This window comes from Onychostoma macrolepis, chromosome 22 (genome assembly GCF_012432095.1).
Source record: "Onychostoma macrolepis isolate SWU-2019 chromosome 22, ASM1243209v1, whole genome shotgun sequence".
Lineage (NCBI taxonomy): Eukaryota > Metazoa > Chordata > Actinopteri > Cypriniformes > Cyprinidae > Onychostoma > Onychostoma macrolepis.
Window position 1 is genome coordinate 22,266,770 of NC_081176.1, and position 23,362 is coordinate 22,290,131.

The window sequence follows — 23,362 nt, forward strand, 5'->3', positions numbered from 1 at the left end:
AGTATGCTAAAGTGCAATTCTTTGGGGTGAAAGTATGCTAGAATGCATTATTTTCTCTGTATTTATTCTTAATTATTTCTTATTTCTCATTTTCTCAGGAGAACTTAAGAAAACCTAAAGACAGACTTCCAAGCGAATGCAGTCTGAACGTACCCATGGAGGCCGAACGGACGTCCCGCTATTCACCTCCTCAGCAGAACAGCGACATGTGTCTTCATTGAAACAATTCGTCACGTCTCGTGTTTTGGTAAAGTGCAGATAGTGTGTAAATGATATCCTTAAAGGGATAGTTGACCCAAAAATTTAAATTCCCTCGACTTTTTCTGCTTTTATTTCGTTCTGCTTCTGTTTGCTTTTGTTTGTTTTTGTTTTGTTTTCCTTTCTGTTCCTCTGCTTTTGTTTACACTGTAAAAAGTGATAAGTTGACTTAACTTAAAAAAATTGAGGAAACCCATTGCCTTAATTTTTAAGTAAATGATAATTAAAAAAATAAGTTAATTGAATTAAGTTCACTTAATTTTTTTTTTTTTGTTTAATTATTATGTACTTAATAATTTTAAGGCAACGGGTTTCCTCAATTTTTTTAAGTTAAGTCAACTTTCACTTTTTACAGTGTAGATTCGCCTCCCTTTTATTTTGTTTTGTATTGTTTTGCATTTTATTTAGTTTTGCTTCAATTTCCTTTCGCTTTTTGTTTTCCTTTCCTTTGCTTTTGTTTCGCTTCCATTAGCCTGTTTGAGTTTCTTTCTTCTGCTGAACACAAAATAAGATAATTTGAAGAATGTTGGTAACCACAGTTGATGGTAGCCATTGACTTCCATAGTATGGACAAAAATGCTCTTCAAAAATATCTTTTTGGGTTTAATTTGAGGGTAAGTGAATGAAGATGAACTATCCCTTTAATTGTTCTATATATTTTGTAATTTATCTTGACGTAAACTACCATGTGTTCATTTGTCTTACTACTTTGAATGTTTTATTGAAGATTTACTCTATTTTGTACAGGTTTCATTTTGAATAAGCTATAATTAATCTTTGCTGTAAATAATAGGCAGTTTAACCTTGAAATCATGAAATCTGAAGCCATTTTCCTATTCTTGAATCTGTATCAAGTGTTCACGTTTGTATGATTAGTAGTGTGAAACTTGTTCAATGATCATCGATGCCAGAAATAGAAATAAAACAACAGCTTTTGGCATAATAGTCATTTATTAAAATATGATGGAAAGATTCCAAGAGCTTGTATGGAAACTCTTTATGGCAAGAGGTGAGATCAGAGATGCGGGTCTGACTGCGGCTTCCAGCGCATAAACAAGAGAATCCCAATCCAAACATTCAGGCGGGTAAGCAGACATCCAAAGCAGCTGCAGGACTTCCGGTGGTGGGGAACAAAATGTGAACAAGGGGCACTGGATTTCTTAAGATTGTCGGTCTGATCAACACACAACACAGTAGAGTCACAAAACGAAGCAAATACAAACCAATTTCCCTAGAATCGATAAAGAAGTGGCCTTATGTACAAATGGGGGCATAGATGCCATGCAGCGAATGTTGATTAAAGCAGTTGTGCTCATACAAAATACTTTCTACAGCATTTTTGTCTGAAATCATTTACATTGATAAGGTGTGTAACATCATGTGTATTTAAAAAAATCGTCTGATGATTGGGATTAGTCACCATGGTGGCCATTTTCACTGCTTTTGAAATCAACACATTTCAGTTCAGGTGTGATACAACAGTCACCTTAACAGTTTTTTACTACGTGGATGATACTTTTTGACCTTTTACAGTCAACACGAAATGACATTTGCGACCCAATTTACTTCCATACTTTGACACATTTCCACATAAAGCAAGTAATTTCATCAGAAAAATTGTGGCAGTACTTTTGGTATTGAATAGTGGCCGTTAAAATAGAGCTGAATGCGAGTATGCAGTGGATTTTGGGAAATTACTACTCTTCTGAAACACAAGCACATACTTTTGAGGAGATTTTTTATAGGTAAATGAAGTTTGTCATCAAATGAGCATCTTAATGTCTGCTAATGGTAAGGTTAAACAAAAACGTATTATCATCAGTTGCAATTTATTACAGTACCGTTTATAACATTAATCTTAATTTTGATTAATTTACTGCGTTTGTTTTGCTTGGTTTTGTATTCCTTTCCCTTGCTTTTGTTTTGTTTTTATTTGTTCTGCTTTCTCTTTCTCTGCTTTTGTTTCAATTTGCTTTGTTTGGCTTTTTGTTTTCTGTTTTCCTTTCCTCTGTTTTGTTTTTTGTTTAGCTTTCACTTTTTCTGCTTTCATTTAGTTTTGCTTCTCTTTGCTTTTGTTTTGTTTTCCTTTCTGTTCCTCTGCTTTTGTTTTGTTTCGCTACCCTTTTATTTTGTTTTGTATTGCTTTGCTTTGCTTTTTGTTTTCCTTTCCTCTGCTTCTGTTTTGCTTTCATTAGCTTTTTTCTTTTCTTTTCTTTGCTTTTGTTTTGTTTTGCTTCACTTTGCTATTTTTGTTTTGTTTTGTTTTGTTTTGTTTGCTTTGTTTTTCTTTTCGTTGTAATTGAATAATATTGGCTATTTTCTGCCCTAGGTGACACCAGCTGATAGATACGGAAGTAAATTGGATCAATTTTGATTTCATGTTGACGTGAACACCAACTTTATATAATACAGTCAAATGAAGTGTTCAGGAAAAACAACGGCAGTCCCCAATGATCAAAGCTCTCATCCGTTCATTGTGAGGCAAACAGGTAAGTACAAGTGAAGGACAGACGCTGTCTTTGGTATAGAACACAGACACTATCATGAAAACAGTGAAACCTCACGATAGAAAAGATGCACCAGTCAGTCACACCGGATCACCTCAGTACAGCTCTTGATATTTTACAGTGGCAGGACTGATGGTTGTTTAATGTGAATCACTCAATCACCATTTAGCTCCGTAACTGCATCTCGTATCTACATTTTTAAAAACGTGCTACAGTAAACAAATACATTTAGTCATGACCCCACCCCACTGTGCAGGAACACATGGATGAAACCAAAACAATAAATTAAGCTTAACCAGTGACGAACATTTCAAACGTAGAACGTAAAAACAGATGTCCACAGAAATAAGCCAGCACAATAAAAATAAAAATTCGAAACTCAGTATTAAGTGAGATTCCTCTCTGATTTAGTGTCTCACGACATAATTAAGTACTGGTTAAGAAAGATGAAAACTGTACACACCTAAGAAAGCAAACGAGGAATATAATCTTTTCTGAACATTTTGTTTCGTTTTTATATGAAATCATTGCTTTGCAATTGAACGCATCACAGTTATCTCCCACATGACCACATGAATGTAAACACCTCTTATTTCTTTTCAATCGTATAACATTAATACTTTATATATATGTACTTTTTATTTTACATATCGTAATTCACATCAGCACGGTTAGCTAGCATGGAAATGAAATAAGGCAAGACTCACATGACTGTGACATCACAAATTATTAATACTGATAGTTAAGGTTGTTGTTTTTTTTTTTCTTTCTGTCTTTTTTGTTCTCTGCAGGCTTTGGTCTTGTGTTGACGGAGGCGGTATTTCTTCATACTGACTCTGAGACTGCGCTGTATTTGTATTCACATTTGTTGATGAACAAACTGCAAAATGTTCCAACTGAACTGAAAAATCTACACTAATAAATAGAAAAAATGTGTGTTGTGAGTTTTTGAGGGCGAATCTTAGTAAATACATTTCCAGGTCACAATGCATCCCACAAATCAAAAAACAAGAAATTATTTTAATGAAGGTTTTATAGTCGTGTTAATTTGGTAATTGTTAATAATTATCAACATCAATTGCTATTTCCATGACAATTAAACATTTTTACTCCAAAAAATTTAGTTTATTATAAATTATCTATTAAATGTTTATGTCCGGGCAGTTTAGCACATTTACCTCAAAACATTTTTTTTAATATGAATTACTTTCATTAAATTAATTATAAAATAGTTACTAATTATTCATTCTTATTTTCATCACAATTTAGCATTTTTTACAACCAAAATTATTTTATGAATTATGTATTAAATTTTTAGCACATAACAATTTAGAATTTCATTCCCAAAATTCAGTTTTTTTGTGAATTGTTACATTTTTATTAATTGTCATGACAATTTAACTCCAAAATATTTTTTTTTTCAGTCTGATTTTTTAAAATAAATTAATAATAAAATTGCTTATAATTTGTAATTATTATATTCATGACAGCATTTAGCACATTTACCTACAAAATTCAGTATTCAGAATAATTTATTAGTTTTTTCCGTGCTATTGGACCAAATATTAGACATCAATAATTTCTGATTTCTTTCTTATGATTTTGAGATTAAATATGACCCGGACGTGTTCTTGACAGATTTTCTGATATTCATCCTTTTCCACTTTTGGTGAGAAAATATTGGTAAAAGCAGCCTCAGAGTGACAAAGAAGAAGAAATGGCTGTCCATTTGAAAAGAGAGGGTTTTTGGTGAGGGGTTGGAATAAAGTCTTAGTTGGCGCAGATGCGGGCAATGGCTGGTTGTCCATCTTACCTCTGCCTACTGGCTCCGGCCCAGCTTGTGTGCCTTAAAACAGACAGAGGAAGGCCACATGGCCAGGTCCTAATGGAAACTTTGGGTCAATGCTGGCAAACCAGTCTTGAAAGAGCGCCCAGTCCTTTCCTAGTAATCTTAAATCCACCACCTCAAGTCTTGAGTGTAAGGTGGATGTTTCGATCAGCTGCACACACAACAAATAACGACTGACAGTCATGGTTCGACAATACTAAGACAAATCCGCAGTCTAGAGGTCATTATAATTCTGGATTCATTCATTTCTTTACCAGAAATGCATCTGCCCTTCGCCAAACCCTCGCTATGGGCTTCTCAGATCCAAAGTGTCCGGCCCAGCGCAAACCCATGCAGTGAGTGCGCATCAGTCGAAGGCTATGTCTGGTGATGACGCTGGACTGAGGTGGTGCTGGGAGCAGTGTGTGCGATGTGTTGAGACGAAAGGCTCGCCGCCGGTCCTCAGGCACGTTTGGCGTGCAGCATCTCTATAAGAAGATTATTACAGGGCACGTCACCGTTCAGGTGTTTGTAGTACAGATACTCCTCGGCCTGCAGGCTGATGGCCCGGATCTCCGGCAGCCGCAGCAGCAGCTGGCCGAACTTGTCCGTCTGCTGAGGATAGTTGCACATGACGTAGTCCAGCAGTGCCGCGTTGACCTGTTCCTGGACGCTCTCCACCAGGTGGAAGTTCTCCAGGTTCTTGACGTCTAAAGAAAGATGAGATAAAGATCATTTTGGGCTTACTAAAATGTGGGTTGAGGTTATATACACTTCTTTTCTTTTTTATTTTTATAATCAGGATCAGAAAACCAGTCTTGAAGTCTCATATGGTCACCAAGGCTGTACTTATTTGAACAAAAATGCAGTAATATTGTGAAATATTATTGCAATTTAAAATAACTGTTTTCTATTTGAATATAATTTAAAATGTATTTTATTCCTGTGATCCAAAGCTGAATTTTCAGCACCGTTACTCCAGTCTTCAATGTCACGTGATTCTTCAGAAATCAATCTAATGCTGATTTGCTGCCCAATTAGTATTGGAGTTCAGTTATTAATAATGGTTATTATTATTATTATCAATGATGAAAACAGATGTTGCTACTTCATATTTTTGTGGAAACCAGGATTTCAGGATGCTTTGATGAACGAAAAAAGGCAGCATTTATTTGAAATATAAATCTTTTCTAACATTAGAAATGTCCGTTTAATGCATCCTAGCTGAATAAAAGTAATCTTTTTTTTTTTTTTTTTTTATAAATACTGTGACGTATCATGGTTTCCACAAAACATTAAGCAGTACAACTGTTTTAATCATTGGCAATAATAAAAAATGTTTCTAATCAGCATATTAGAATGATTTGTGAATGATGATGCTGAAAATTCAGTTTTGCATTACAGGAATATATTACATTTTTACATGTTATTTTAAATGGTAATAATATTGCCCATTATATTGCACTGCATTGTGGTATTATTGATCAAATAAATACAGCCTTTGTGGGCATAAAAGACTTCTTTCAAAAACATAAAGAAACCGTAATTATTCCAAACTTCTGAATGGTAGCGTACATATATTTTTTATCCCATGCTTAAAATCTCTGGAGATTTTGATGAGAAAGCGAATTAATTTGGGGGAAACAGATCTCCAGGGATGAAGATCTCAAATGCCTCTTAGTTTTTCATCAGATTTTTATGCTCTACATTTTCCTCGTCATGTCTTTAATTTATGGCGTGTTAATGTGTTGCGGTGAGCTGCATGTGTTCCTGTGTTTCAGATGCTTCTGTGGCGGCAGGAGCTGCTAATGAATCCCTGGCGTGTGGCTCTATTTAATCAGGTTTTGAGGGGCCACCTCATGTGATCTTTTATTTATCCCTTTGACCCGAGGTTGAACGGGAGCGTGGTCATCCCGCTGTAGTCCCTCCTAATGGAGACTGCTGGGGTCCGAACGATTGTGAAAGCACTCGGACCCACCCAGCCATATCTAATGAGCCAGCTGACACTTCTCTGCCTGCTCTCTTTTCCCCTAAAAATAATCGAGACTGCCTCGGCCGACAAAAAAAAAAAGAGGGGGTGTAGGGGAAGTGACTCCATCAGCAATGTAATGAGGTCTGTAGGACAAGCCACGAGTCCTTCATGGCGCTGGTGAGGATGTTTGACCCCTGGGTGACACCAGCAGGCACAATCAGGACAAGGAAGGGGGAGGGGTTAACCAGAATATGACCAATTACAAATATCCAGCTCCAGACGGGTTATTTTAGCCCTCGCGAAAAGTGGTAAACAAACAGATCTGTCAGTCAAACTGTTTTTGAGGGTGAGAGTTTTAAGGAAGCCTCTCAAGTACAGAGCAAGAGTGGCGGAAAAACTTGGACAGTCTGTCTGGCTGTCTATCAGTCATTCTATCAACTTTTCGTTCTGTCTGTCTATCTGTCTGTGTCTATCTATCTATCTGACTCTGTCTATCTATATCTATTTATCTCTGTCTATCTATCTATCTATCTATCTATCTATCTGTCTGTCTGTCTGTCTGTCTGTCTGTCTATCTATCTGAGTCTGTCTATCTATATCTATCTCTGTCTATCTATCTATCTATCTATCTATCTATCTATCTATCTATCTATCTGTCTATCTGTCTGTGTCTATCTATCTATCTATCTATCTATCTATTTATCTCTATCTATCTGTCTGTCTATCTATCTATCTATCTATCTGTCTGTCTGTCTGTCTATATGTCTGTCTGTCTGTCTGTCTGTCTATCTATCTGAGTCTATCTATATCTATTTATCTCTATCTATCTGTCTATCTATCTATCTATCTATCTATCTATCTATCTATCTATCTATCTATCTATCTATCTATCTATCTATCTGTCTATCTATCTGTCTGTCTGTCTGTCTGTCTGTCTATATGTCTGTCTGTCTGTCTGTCTCTATATATTGTCTATTCTGTATTTCAGTTTTAGTTTCAAGAAATGTTAAATGTTCGGGAAAAGTTCTGAGTGCCAACTTGCAGAATCATTTTTCTTAACTGAATGACCCGATTTGCTGAATTTCCAAGTATAGTTACTATGGTTTCTCATTAGAAATTTCTGCAAGTAAGTTGTGGCTCTTTCATTTCTCCATACTAATTAAAGAAAGACATTACAATAAAAAAGTCAAATTTTAATTGCTAATTATTGTGGGGCCGCGTTTGAACATGAAAAACCAAAGCATGGGGAGGGGTTAAAAGAGTCGACTGATCGATGACAATGGCTTGATCTCTTCCGCCCCAAGCAAGAGAGGCAGGTTGTGAGGAGAGAATTAACGTGTTTGTTTAATTTATCCACGACATGAAACGCTTAATCATGCCCTGCTGACAGATACCAAAAAAAGCAGGAAAAACGTACAAGCAGCAGTTATCCAGTCAGGTTGAAGCATCGCATGGTAAGCACTCTTATTTTCTATCTCAACATTTAGCCACTGTGGGACTAATTATCAACTTTTTCTCCTCTTTTTTTTTTCTTTTTTTTCATGAAACAGCCTTAGTGTGCACTAGGGCCGGGATGTAGCCTGCCTCTAAACCCTTAGGTCCTGAGGAATACATTGTTCATTTGACTAGTGTTCATGCTAGACGACCTCACATATCCACTCGCAGACACCCCCAGCACCACCCCTCGCCTTGTGATATGCTGGGATGCTTTTTAATTAGAAAGGATTTTTTAAGTGAAAAAAATATCATTCCACAAGAAATTCATGCCGGCAACCCCCCAAAGCCCTCGTGAGGTTGGTTCATTTGTACACTGACATGGATGCACAAATATAGCAAGACTGCGTTCGCCATATGCAAACTTGTTCATCAGCTCACTACAGTAATGACATATTGATTACAATTTGTTAGTATGCATATTGCATATAAAGATATACAAGGATATGGAGTTTCACCACTAATAGTTTAGTCAATGTGCAATTAAATCATAATACCAAATTTGAAAGGCAAATGATGAATCCATTGACATTTCTAGCAGGCTGATGTCAGTGTAATGTATGACTTCCTGTTGGAAGCTAATCAGAAACAAATATTGTTTAAAAGCAGGGCGATTCAGGACAGTATTGTGTATTTGCAAAAGTTTATGACTGTACAAAGAGTCTCAAAGGGCAAAACATCTCCCTCCCTTTGGCTTTACAGCATGCTGTAATCATATAGTCAGTCAAGCATGTCAAAATTTCATCTTTATTCATCATTAACTTCTTCCAGATTCGCACCAATCAGGAAGTGGGGCGGTGCATGAACTCCGCTGACCTCCAAACACCCGTTGTTCATCTAATCCGGCCCCTGAAGCTCTGCTTGTGGCCAATGTCCACCTGGTCACTGGTGATAATATTTACTCAATATTTACTCAATGCGTTTTACTTCTGTTTCGGCGGTTTGGAAATATTTTGAGAGCTTTTGGATGCAAAATCAGTCGCAACAGTGATCCATCTAAACTTTATTCTCTTTAACATTGCATATCAATGAGCTCATCGCTTGTTTGTTCTTCCTGACAAAGCCACGTAAAGCCAGGAGGGACGTGAAGGGCTCAATCTGCTCGTCACTGGTCACCTCTGACCGCTATGAAAGGGAATTAAACAGAACTGGTACAGTTGGGGATATATTAAGTCAAATGTAAGCCCGTCATAGCGGCGCTGAGCAGGTAGAAGAGACGTCCCGGTCGCCCAAGGATGGTTTAGATGCCGCACACTTGACGCAGGGAGGGAGGGTATAAAACGCCTTAGGTGTGATGAAATAAACACGAGAAGCTGGGGCAAACGTTTCTTGTTACAAATGCTAGCTGAAAGGCACTCTGCCTGCTCTTAAGGTGAGGGAAAATATATTTACATCTGCTTATCTTTTGGCGCAATCACTGTCAGGAGCTCAGGTTCAGGGTGTGGGCTGAACCCACGATAATGATCATGATAAAACTCTCTGTGTTTGGAAGGTAATAAACGAAATGTCTTCATCAACAGTCTGAATCTATCTATCTATCTATCTATCTATCTATCTATCTATCTATCTATCTATCTATCTATCTATCTATCTATCTATCTATCTCAATCTGTCTGTCTGTCTGTCTATCTATCTCTCTGTCCTCAGTCTGTCTACCTTTCAGCTCTTGATGTCTATCTATCTATCTATCTATCTATCTATCTATCTATCTATCTATCTATCTATCTATCTATCTATCTATCTATCTATCTATCTATCTATCCTCAGTCTATCTACCTTTCAGCTCTTGATGTCTATCTATCTATCTATCTATCTATCTATCTATCTATCTATCTATCTATCTATCTATCTATCTATCTATCGTTCTATCTATTGTTTTGTCTGTCCATCTGTCTGTCTGTCTGTCTGTCTGTCTGTCTGTCTGTCTGTCTATCTATCTATCTATCTATCTATCTGTCTGTCTGTCTGTCTGTCTGTCTGTCTGTCTGTCTGTCTATCTATCTATCTATCTATCTATCTCTCTGTCCTCAGTCTGTCTGCCTTTCAGCTCTTGATGTCTGTTTATCTATCTATCTATCTATCTATCTATCTATCTATCTATCTATCTATCTATCTATCTATCTATCTATCTATCTATCTGTCTGTCTGTCTGTCTGTCTGTCTGTCTGTCTGTCTGTCTATCTATCTATCTATCTATCTATCTATCTCTCTGTCCTCAGTCTGTCTGCCTTTCAGCTCTTGATGTCTGTTTATCTATCTATCTATCTATCTATCTATCTATCTATCTATCTATCTATCTATCTATCTATCTATCTATCTGTCTGTCTGTCTGTCTGTCTGTCTGTCTGTCTGTCTGTCTGTCTGTCTATCTATCTATCTCTCTCTGTCCTCAGTCTGTCTGCCTTTCAGCTCTTGATGTCTGTTTATCTATCTATCTATCTATCTATCTGTCTGTCTGTCTGTCTGTCTGTCCTCAGCCTGTCTACCTATCGGCTATCGATGTCTATCTGTCTGTCTTTCAGTTTGTTTGTTAGTCTATCTATTAGGGGTGGGAGAAAAAAATCGATTCTCAGATGCATCGCGATTCTCTCTTCAATGATTCTGAATCGATTCTGAGCTTGGTTTTTTTCCCCCACATATGGCACGTGTGCGCGAATAGAGATGCGGTGGGCTTCATTGCACAGAATTTGCACTGTGAGACACGTGCACATTGCTTGACAGCGTGTGCTTCCACCCGCGGTGTTTTCTTTAGATATGCTTTCATTTCTGCCTTCTGGAATGCAGTACTATTAGATGCATGAATCTCGCGCACTGACAGACTTTCACGTGCGCTTTGTGTTTGTTTGTCCTGAAGCTCGATTGCGGCTGCGGTTAAATGCATTTTCAACTTTTTTATACGAAATTGATGTAAGCTACACACAGTTTTGTGTGTAGACAAACATGTTTTATGACAAAACATCTGATATATTGAAATAGATCTGTGCATTAGTGTCAATGCAGCCTGTTAAAGCTGCCACTGTCTGATCTCATCAGTAATAATCAAATGGCAATAATGCTGAGGAAAAAAGAAAAACCCATATGTGACCCTGGACCACAAAACCAGTCTTAAGTCGCTGAGGTATATTTGTAGCAATAGCCAAAAATACACTGTACGGGTCAAAATGATAGATTTTTCTTTTATGCCAAAAATCATTAGTATATTAAGTAAAGATCATATTCCATTAAGATATTTTGTAAATTTACTATTGTAAATATATCAAAACGTCGTTTTTGATTAGTAATATGCATTGCTAAGAATTCATTTGGACAACTTTAAAGGCGATTTTCTCAATATTTAGATTTTTTTTGCACACTCAGATTCCAGATTTTCAAATAGTTGTATCTCGGCTAAATATTGTCTAAATAATATCCTAACAAACCATACATCAATGGAAAGCTTATTTATTCAGCTTTCAGATGATGTATGAATCTCAATTTCGAATTTATTTCACACTTATTTTAAATAAGTTTTTTTTTTTTTTAAGTAGCCTGCTTATATAATAAAAAAAAGAAAGAAAGAAATTTTGCACAAAATAAATTTGATATAAATTTGAAAACTGAGAATGTGACACATCGTGATATTGAGTTGATAATTGAATTGAATCGTGAAACCAGTGAAGATTCACACCCCTATTTTTAAGATGGCAGTACTGACACACAGAGATTCCAACTATAAACAAAAAGCGTAGAAACTGCAATTTTGGTTAAAATGTAAAGTTGTAAATATGTATTTGCACAACAGAAGAATTAATTGGGGAAAAAATGTAGATCAAGAATCGTTTTGGAATTGGATCGTGAAGTGCCTGAAGATTCCCACCCCTACTATCTGTCTGTCTATCTATCTATCTGTCTATCTGTCTGTCTGTCTGTCTATCTATCTATCTACAGTATCTATCTATCTATCTATCTATCACATTTCTGGGAAAAAGTGTCTGGAATACCATCATTCATCCTATCACCTATCGCCTCTGAGCTTCTGTATATTTGCATTCAACACGTTTTCGTGCCAATTGATTGCATGTGCAGAAATGGGGAGGTGCGTTGAGCTCTTCTTGTTTATAATAAAGTGACAGAAAATCATTCAGGGGTCAAGTATCCCCCAAAAACTATACCTGCAGTCCAGATCTTGCCCTTAGTGGAAACCACACACCTAATGAGGTCATTAAAGCCAAGCCTCCATCAATATCTCTCTACACCCCCTTTTTTTTTTGACAAATTTGAATTAATAATTCAACACAGTGCCTGGGGATGTATATTTCCTGAGTGAAGGACAGTTAACCCATAGCATGATTTTTTCCTCCTTTTATATGACCACTTTTTTCTCTTTTTTTAAAAATGTATATTCATGTTTGACCATCACAGAGTTTGCTTTGGATTAAAAAAAAGTAGCCAAGTAATCCTGCATGTGTTGACCCAAACGATGGTGTTTTTTCTCAGTTTTTGTCTTCCTCTCACACGCATACTAAAGCTGCTTCTGTATTTTGATAGATGTGAGTGTAAATTCTGGTTTAATTCATTCCGCTTAGAAGATGCAGTCTCCTTTACCTCGAGGGTAACGTTACATGATGTGTTTGTAAGCTTCCTGTCAAAGCTAAGCTAATTTGTGGAGCTTTAGCTTAACTACTGGCAAGAAGGATAAAAGTAATAAATTATCATCATAAGATGTGAAGCACTCAGAGATTACATACATAAAATGAAGCATATTTTTAATTCCCAAATTGCTCAGATAACAGCTGGACTATGAATGATTTAGTTAATCATATGAGAAAAAAGATTTTCTCAGACCAAAATATTTGCAGAATATATGCTACATATATGTTGTATTGTAGACAGCATGGTGTAAGGAAACATATTTTTCAAATTGAAAATATAAAATTTAATCCTGCAAATGCCAAAATATACTACAAAACTGCAGCAATAAAATACATTTCTAATCTTGAAATACATTTTATATATATGAAAAAGATTAATAAATAATAATAATAATGGCTATTTTTGTATATGAAAAATATATACCGGAATATACCGATTTTTGTTTTGCAAATATGTAAATCTAGCACTATTGCATTTTAAAATGTTTTATATGTGTTGCATTCTCAGCAGTGCTTTAAGCGACACAATAGCAAGTATTTGCATGAACTACTTATTTTACTGTCTCTTTTTTCTTTTAGGCCAGCTACTGTCCTGGTAGAACAACAATCTGAAGTTGAACGTAAAGAATAGCACATCTAGATGAATGACGCAAATATTTGAAGGTAACTACATCACCCTAAACATGCTCTAACACGTTAAGCCCCTCCTCCTCTCCATCATTTCCTGTCCTCAATCGCATTGTCCATACTGTCATAAAAATGGTAACCAGACACATTATAGTCTGACGACAAGACGGTCTCCAAGCATGGAAAACACTAGGAATAGACAACACCCCACTCGGCCACACTTCCCAGCATTCCCACTGTTGACAGACAACACACGGCCCTTGCCCACGTCTCTTAGTGACCTCACGTCTCTCCTGCCATTCTTGTTAAACCTTCTCCCCCAAGTGAGACAATGTTTAGATGAATTCTCATTTCTATATTTGTCCCTGTAGTGTGACACCCATCCAGCCCCACAGGTTTACATTACAGGAAGACTGATGATGGGGCATTTTTTCCAATCAGAAGGCGGTGCAGGCATTCCTCGGCTTTGTTGCTTTAAATACAATGATGGGGGGAGGAAGGAGAGGTGGATGAAAAGGAGAACAAGAGACATGGTAGCAGCACCTGTCGGCTCATTTGTGCCGTCACGTTTAACAGCGGGCTCCGGTTACAGGGGACGGTTTTAGGGCTTAGCTGCTCTCTCGTGCCCCGCGGATGATCACTGGACACATGAATGTCTTTGTGATACTGATTTTGACAGATGTTTGATAGCAACATTATATTCACAAGCCAAAGCCATCCGTTAAGTCACAATTTGAAAGACATATCTGTGAGAATGATTTTATAATTAGAATACTTTGTTTTAATATAAAAGTCAGTTTACTTGATGTACTTAGCTTGTACATGCAATGAAGTACTGCATTATAATGAAGTATATTCATTATAATACTTAACAATTCTAATTACATGGTTATAGTTTGTCAGTTGTGACATTATGCTTTCTAATATATATACAGTCATGGCCAAAAATATTGGCACCCTTGGTAAATATGATCAAAGAAGGCTGTGAAAATTAATCTGCATTGTTAATCCTTTTGATCTTTTATTAAAAAAATTCACAAAAATCTAACCTTTCATTGGATAATAATAATTTAAAATAGGGGGAAATATCATTATGAAATAAATGTTTTTCTCTAATACACATTGGCCACAATTAACGGCACCCTTTTATTCAATAATTTTTGAAACCGCCATTTGCCAGTTTAACAGCTCTAAATGTTCTCCTATAATGCCTGATGAGGTTAGAGAACACCTGACAAGAGATCAGAGACCATTCCTTCATCCAGAATCACTCCAGACCCTTTAGATTCACAGCTCCATGTTGGTGGTGCTTCTCTTCAGTTCACCCGCTCATTTTCTACAGGGTTCAGGTCAGAGGGCTGGAATGGCCAGCAGAAGCTTGGTTTTGTGCTCAGTGACCCATTTTTGTGTTGTTTTGAGGTTTGTGTTTGGATTATTATGCGGTTGGAAGATCCAAACATGGCCCATTATAAGATTTCTAACAGAGTCAGTCACTTATTGATTTTTTATCTGTTGATATTTGATAGAATCCATGATGCCGTGTGTCTAAACAAGATGTCCAGGACCTCCTGCAGAAATATAGGCCCACAACATCAAAAATACAGCAGTATATTTCATTGTACACATGGGGTACTTTTTATCCATGTGTTCACCAAACCCATCTTGAGTGTTTGCTGCTAAAAAGCTCATTTTTTAGTTTCATCTGACCATAGAAGCCAGTCCCATTTGAAGTTCCAGTCGTGTCTGATAACTGAATATGCTGGAGTTTGTTTTTGGATGAGCGAGGAGAACTTTTCTTGAAACCCTCCCGAACAACATGTGGTGATGTAGGTGCTGTTTGACAATTTTTTTTTAAAGATTTTGACCCCGAGACACAACTATTTTCTGCAATTCTCCAGCTGTGGTCCTTGTAGAGTCTTTAGCCACTCAAACTCTCCTTCTCACCGTGCATTAGGACGATATAGACACACGTCCTCTTCCAGGCAGTTTCGTAACATTTTCTGTTGATTGGAAATTCTTAATTATCGCCCTGATGGTGGAAATGGGGATTTTCACTGCTCTAGCTCTTTTCTTAAAGCCACTTCACTAATTTGTGAAGTTCAATTATCTTTTGCTGCACATCATATTATATTATATTCTTTGGTTTTTCTCATTGTGATGGATGATTATGGGAATTTGGGCTTTGTTTTCCTTCCTATTTATATTTCTGTGAAACAGGAAGCCATGGCTGGATAATTTCATGTTCATAATCACCCTGGAGTTCTCAAAATTGTGAATATGAATGGGAATATACTTCAGAGATATTTTACTCATAGAATTTCTAGGGGTACCAATAATTGTGTCCAACATGTTCTTGAGAAAAACATTTATTTTATAATGATATTTTCCCCCATTTTAAATTCTTATTATCCAATGAAAGGTTAGATTTTTGTTCATTTTTAAAATAAAATATAAAAAGGATTAACAATTGCAGATTAATTTTCACAGCCTTCTTTGATCATATTTACCAAGGGTGCCGATATTTTTGGTCATGACTGTCTATCTATATACATATATATGTGTGTGTGTGACCCTGGAGCACAAAACCAGTCTTGTCGCTGGGGTATATTTGTAGCAATAGCCAAAAATACATTGTATGGGTCAAAATTATTGATTTTTCTTTTATGCCAAAAATTATTAGGACATTAAGTAAAGATCATGTTCCATGAAGATATTTTGTAAATTTCCTACTGTAAATATATCAAAACTTAATTTTTTATTAGTAATATGCATTGCTAAGAACTTCATTTTGACAACTTTAAAGGTGATTTTCTCAGTATTTTATTTATTTTTATTTTTGTATTATGTACATAGGTTTTGAGATTTAAAATTATTTTATACATTATTTTATACATTGGTATTATATATTTTTATTTATTGATATATTGATTGATATACTGTATACTGTGGATAGTGATACAAATAAACTTGAATATATATATATATATATATATATATATATATATATATATATATATATATATATATATATATATATATATATATATATATATATATATTAGTGGTGGGCGTTATCGGCGTTAACGTGCTGCGTTAACGTGAGACTCTTATCGGGCGATAAAAAATATCGCCGTTAATCTATTCTCAAAGTTGGGTTGGGAGCTGGGTCTATACTACGCAAGCTATGATGACTTTCACCTTGATATTTTAGCCGGATGTATACCTAGCGAATTGCACTGTAGGGGCGAGAACGAGTCTTCGAACCTGTGTGTATGCGTGCTAACATGGATGCAGCTATGAAGCCGCCAGGTTTGCTTCAGGGAAAATTTATTTTTATGAAGCTTCCCAATGGAAATCGGCAAGTCATTTCTGTCTCTACGTTACATGGTCGCGCTCTCTGTATCGCGCGCACAGCGGAGTTCCGCCTCGGTTCGCACACACACACACACACACACACACAAAGAAACAAACGTAAGCGCACACACAAGTGAGCACACTCCCACTCCTATTTGTAAATATTTTTTCAATGTTATTATCAATATTAAATTCTTGATGACTGCTAGTTGTTTACTTATCTACTTGGCAGAATTCAAATGAGCCATTTTAATCTAGATTAATCTAGATTAATTCCAAGATTACAGTGAGATTAATCTAGATTAAAAAAATTAATCTATGCCCACCACTAATATATATATATATATATATATATATAAACATCTATATAAACATCTATATACATAAAATTCATTATATCAATAATGATTGACTGATGATTTTTGGGAAAAGTTACATTTAAAAGTAATACATTACAATATTGCATTACTATCATTGCGTAATGATAGTATGATATAATATGAAAAGTATGATATTTCATTGTAAATTTAAAAGTAATGCATTACTAGTTACTTGAAAAAGTAATTAGATTACATAACTCAGATTACTTGTAATGTGTTACCCCAACACTGATTGTAAACTATTATAAAATACTGTACAATTCAATGTTGATTGTACAGTATTCTGAATACATATTATTTATATGTTTATTATAAAGATACATATTTACATTTTGTAATATATATTTTACAAGTTTACTGTACAGATTTGTATTTGTTGCCTTTTTATTTTATGCCATTCACAATACCTACAGTATGGCATCTGAAAACTGAACAGAATTATAAAAAAGAAATGTAAATATAAATTATTTATTTATACACAAACAGCTTACAAACCATTCAGACAGTACTGTTTTCAAGAGGCACGTCTGCTCAGCTGTGTGGTGTATGTTTGACCCGAGTGCTCAAGAGGGCTGAATGTTTTCCTTCTGCTGTGACCGGGTCACTTTTATAGATGTCCACGGCACAGAACTCTTTCTATGAAATCGATTGAGAAATGACAAGGGGAGTTTATGTTAGAGCTTGTGTAACGCCCTTATCTGTGTTTGTGTGCAATGTTTAAATAAGACCTGGCGGCTCCCTGATCAATAGGATACATCCTATCACATCCGCGGCAGCTCGCGTCTCCCCAGCCAGACTGAAGGTCCCGGGCTAGCGGGCTCTCTTCGCAAGCCAAGAGAAATTGCAGAATTTAATTGGCACGTTATAAGGTAGCATTGCACCCATAGACGAGCTAGTGAGTCCTCAAGTCACGTAAGAAAGAAGAAACAGGAGAAAAACCTCAGATATGCACAGGCAACAACAACAAGGCCCCTTTACAATGCACAAAAACGCAAAGCACGACCGCGGTGAGAGTGAATAATGAACTTCAGCCCATTGATCGGAAAAACAAAGCCTGTATATGTTTGTCCCGGCAGGACCGCAGGTCTCATAAATCTTTAAGGGTGATCTGTTTTTGCCACGCCGTTCCTTTTCAAATGCATCTCTTTCGATTCATGTGATAGACAGAAACGGTGAGCTATTATTATTTTATAGCATGCATGCTCATTATACTTGGAAATGAATATGTGTATTGCTAGTTAAAGCTGCGAATGATCGCTAAAGGTGCTGCTACCGAATCGAATGCAAAAGTCCGGAACATTACGGATATTGATAGTTGTTGTTTGCTGTGAATCTTGTAGCATCGCAGGCCAGGTATCATAAAAATGGCACCCAAGCGCTCTGTTCTGGGGCAAGTATCTGCACAAACAGGCAGAAACAGCCGGAGCTCTTATGATTGATATTTCCAGTGCAGATATCACTTAGGAAACACCTGACATGAGCGGGGCATGTTTCGGGCCCGGCCTGCCTGCTAAGTACTGGAGCGTGAGCCAGCTAGCGTGTTATGCAGCCGGTAATAAAAGTTGGTCATTGATTTTCTGTAGTTGCTTGTAACAGTTAATGTTGATACATCAATAGCTAAAGGAAAGCACAGGCTTTAATAGGAGGCTGAAAATGTGGAAATATGGGAGGCTTGGGCGTTAAATCACAGAATCTATCCCCTAGATCGATAAGACAGTTACAGCAAGTGTCCCTCTGCTTTCCTAATGTTTTACAATAAACTGACAGCTTGTAATAAGGCTCTGGCAGAGGCAGAGGAAGAGAGGAATCCGACGGGACAGAGGAAGAGTTGTGAGACGGAGAAGGAAAACAAGTAGCTATAGCTCAGTGTATTCTCAATCACTTCATCCACAGCTTTTGTTGAAGGCAAATCCAGCCGGTCTGCGCTCTCTGAAAGTGGGGAAAACCTTTACAAACAGTTCACGGATGCGCGGTTCACCTGACATGGTTTTTTTAGTGCCAGATGCAATCGTGTTCTGGATTTCGGTGAGGTTCTGGCTCGCATGTAGTTTTAAAGATGGAATTGCAATTGGAAAATGCTTAAAATGATAATATTACTATGCTTTTGGTTACTTATAGCAGTGTTGCTATTGTTAACTAAAACCATTAAAAATCGATTTTGCTCATTTAAATAGAAAATAAAACATAAATATGATATAAATAAGATGAAAAACTTAACCTTTTATACAAATTAAATTGTAATGTTGCCTTGTGAACCAAGTGAAATAAAATAAGATGAAGTACTATGATTAACTAAAACTCAAATAGATATAAATTAAAGCTAAACAGATAGATTTAAAACTAATACAAACGACAAAAGCACATAAAATTACTAAAACATACTAACATTTACATGAAAATGTAAAAACGAAAGATCATTTTAAATTTATGATAATACTAAATAAAATAAATTATTCTAAATTATACTTGTTTTCCCTTAAAATATTACAATTTTAATGTCATAATATTATGGCTTTATTCTTGTATTTTTTACTTTTTAATTATTAATTTAACAACATATATGTATGCATATTACATATGACCAATATTACTACTACTACTACTAATAATAATAATAATAAGATTCTGAAAATAAAATGATGATGTGACATAGTTTTAGCTACTTTAATCTCATAATGCTACAACTTTCCAATACTTTGTTCTTTTTAGTTTGGAATTTTTACTTTATTAATTCAACTATATGCATATTAGATATGTAACAACTAAAGTCCTATCATATGATTTTTCTCTAAATATTTATTGTAAAATTTTACATTTGTTTATTTTTAATGTGGGCACTAAAACGCTGTTGTACAGTGTAGTACTCTGAGTACCATTCACCATGTTTTACCATACTTAAATCCATTCAGCAGAAACTGTGGAATAAAAAGTCTTGGCCTGACAATATTTCAATGCCAGTGATTTGATCTTCAAGTGTAACATTAAAATCACAAAACAAATCCTCTATCTGTCAAGAGTAATAGACAGAGTTCATCTCGCCTTTATCAAGAATAAATCCATAGATGTAGATTCTTGCCCGTGCTACTTATCTGAAGCGTTTGTAGACATTCAGATAACGACGCTAATGGCTAACGATCACCAATCACTCTTAAAGTTGTTTGCAATTTAAAGCTAATCATAAAGTAATGTGTAGTAACAGATAAAGAACAAAAAGCAAAGAGATAAAAGCAAATTGCAGCCATGACACACAATCAAAGTGTCGAAATCGGAGCGGAATGGCCGGAATTCGGCGAACTGACTGAATGCATGACAAAAGCTAGTGGGCCTAAAGGTAAAGTGCCATCCTTTCACTCCCCTTTAAAAGCACAAGCCCGTTGCCGCGTTGTGCCATGTCCACAGATATCAGCAGCTTTTAAAGCCTGATAAAGTCTGAAAGCCTCTTAAGGCTCCTAATGAGGTTGCCGTTTCAAAGAGAGCCTCTCGCCGAAGCGCCAGAAGTGAGGCTTTTGATTTCTGTCTCGTGGAATGAAAGGACAGCAGGCAAAAGAAATAACCCTTAAATATTAGGGTCATTGCACGGGCCCACTTCCTCCTCTCCACCAGATTTGTAAAATATCAGAGCACTCAGGACTGATTGGAAGGTTTTGCACTTTTGAGTGAAATCTAAATGAGCATGTTTGGTGACAACAACAAGCGAACGCGGTGAGTGAACGGGGAAGAGCTGCCGCACATTGTCACAAATCACGGAAAATAAATTCCTACATGTGCATCGCCGCGTCAATGTGTTTTCAAAGGGTGTCCGCACACACATGCGCTTGCTTTATATGTGTATTGATTAGAGCTGGGCCTCACATATTCCACATGACTTACAACCCGTCAGTGCCAAACTGCTTGGCTCACAAGAAAAACCTGCCCCTATTATCTTGCATTTAATTAAGACATAGCTGCAGTTTTATGCACCATTATTTGGCCCCGGCTGGGGGTCTCCAAGGCGTAAATATTGAACCGTCCCAGCCCTCGAATGTTAATCAATCCCAACCGACTTCCAAATTATTTGGTCTGTTTCAGGAAATGAATATTTGCACCTGTTATGAGCCTTTGCGCATGCATTACTGATCTCCCCTCTCTTCGCACAAGGGTAGACGTATCGATTCAGATCAAGGAAACAAGACGGGCCGGCTTAATTAGAGCTTACCTATGTGGGAACTGCCTTTTTTGCTCCTTTAAAGCGAGAGTAAAGGGGAAACGGCTGCGTGCTGTGACTGTATGCGGTGTTGTTCAGAGGTGTTTGGAAGAGACCCCACAGACAAGCCTCAGGGACTTGAGATGCATCCTATCTCGTAGTCAAGTGTTGATGCCATGAGCGGAAAATTGTTATACCTGTGTCCTCAAAATTTTGATGATAATGAAGTCGAAATGCGAATTATGTCGATAATTTTAATTTAAAAATAGCTGATGAAAATACGACAAGGACATTTTGCATATTTTGGTTACATTGTTTAATATATAAAGTTTTTGAGTATTAGGTGTAATTTCTTGCCGACGAATCCTATTTTGCCCACTATCTGGCATTTAAGGCACACATTAGCTAAATTTATGGTAAAAGGGTTGTCAAAATTTGCAAAATCTGCTTTGGTAAATTTTTCATGATTGTGTGGATTCCGATTGAAATTAATGGATTTTGTCCCAAAAATTGCTATGCAGTGGTACTTGGTGACTGCATAAAAGTAAAACTGACTGAAATTATTGAATATGACATGAAATATTGACTAAATTTAAAGGAGTTATTAAAAAGTCTGAAACAAAATAACTATGTAAAGATTAATACTGTTCGTCCACCCAAAATCACTCAGTTTACCCAAAAAGTCATGTTCGTATTCTTATTCATATTCTCATATTCTTCAAAAGGTGACTTTCTTTCTTTTGTGACCACAAAAGAAGATATTTTGAGGAATGTTTTAACGGCCCATACAATAAAAGTGAATGCTGTCCAAAACAACAACCTTGGACCCTATTGACCAAAAAAACTCTTGAGCATTTTTCCAAAATATCCTCTTTTGTGTTATGCAGAATAAAGAAAGTCATAAAAGTTTAGAACAACGTGAAGGTGAGTAAATGATGACAAATTTCTCTTTTTTTGGGTAACCCTTCTCTCTTTTTGACCTAAAATTTTGACCTAAAAGTTCATAAGTCGGTTTTTTGATAACAGAATCAATGTCTAACCATTTTTCAGTGGCTACCACCATTTTAGCATGGCATTTTTGCTTGAAAACAGTTAGTAAAACATGTCTCAAGATGTTCTTGAGGTGTTTTTGAAGGGTCGAGACAATCACAGAGGCGGCTCCAACTGAAATGTTGGCATCTTCTCAGAAATGTCCACTATAATCGTCTCTACCCCCTTTAAACTCCACAAGAACATTGTTCACCCTTCAGCGCCTTTCCTGCTGTTGAGGAAATCAATGTCTTGGTCGTAATTATTTAACCATTGATAAAGCCTTCAGCTCCTGCTAGAGCCAAAGCACCTATTCAACACACTGAGACTGACAGCGGGAAAGATAGAGACGCTTCGGCTGGCGGAAAAGTGTGAGAAGTGATCGGCTGACTGCCATCGGTCCTCTCGACAAGCCGGAGGGCTCGAGGAGACAAGTGACTGCTCCCGGGTCAACTCATGTCTCTCCTCCTCTTTATTGACACTTAGCTTTACAAAGAGCCCCCCTGGGCTCCCCGACAGTGACAAATTGCGATGGTTTGGCCGTGTTGAGAGCGAACAGACACTAACTTAAAGCGGTGGGGAGTGGAACGGCGTGGGTAAATGCGATTTTGATTTCCGTTAACAGGCTTCATTTGTAAATGCAATACGGAGACACTGCATTTAACGAATGTGAGAGGGCTGATGCACTGGATTTGATGTTTTAATGTCATGGAGGCCAGACAGTCTCCAAATGTTGACCTTGTGTGTGTGGCCTTGGGCTTACCAGCACATTTACCTGATAACTGACAGACTTCATGAAAGATGTTTGGTATAAAATTGTAGTATCATGACAACAGCTGCTACACTGGTCCCAACTCAAACGTTTATATATAATGAATTAAAATGTATAATTTATTATGGTAAATGTCTATATTATATAATATAGAATATAGTGGCTATAGAAAGTCTTCATACCCCTTCATTTTTTTTTTTAACATTTTGTTATGTTGCTCACGTGAAGGTGAGTAAATGATGACAAATTTCACTTTTTGGGGGTAACCTTTATCTCTTTTTGACCTAAAATTTTTCCTATGACCCTGGTTGACTCCTAGAATTCATG

At 36.6% G+C, this 23,362-nt stretch overlaps 2 protein-coding genes across 7 annotated transcripts in view; one reads left to right on the forward strand and one right to left on the reverse strand.

Moving 5' to 3' along the window:
* The window catches only part of LOC131530736 (adhesion G-protein coupled receptor D2), a 98,302-nt gene extending 97,881 nt beyond the window's left edge, over nucleotides 1-421 (forward strand). For all 4 annotated transcript variants that reach the window (XM_058761173.1, XM_058761172.1, XM_058761174.1 and 1 more), the window contains one exon: nucleotides 99-421. In XM_058761173.1, the coding sequence (XP_058617156.1) occupies nucleotides 99-221 (123 nt within the window). In that variant the 3' untranslated portion in view covers nucleotides 222-421. The remainder of the gene's footprint in view (nucleotides 1-98) is intronic.
* A 4,008-nt stretch (nucleotides 422-4,429) lies between these two features.
* Nucleotides 4,430-23,362, reverse strand: part of nr5a2 (nuclear receptor subfamily 5, group A, member 2) — a 62,498-nt gene continuing 43,565 nt past the window's right edge. For all 3 annotated transcript variants that reach the window (XM_058760708.1, XM_058760707.1, XM_058760709.1), the window contains exon 7: nucleotides 4,430-5,303. In XM_058760708.1, the coding sequence (XP_058616691.1) occupies nucleotides 5,056-5,303 (248 nt within the window). In that variant the 3' untranslated portion in view covers nucleotides 4,430-5,055. The remainder of the gene's footprint in view (nucleotides 5,304-23,362) is intronic.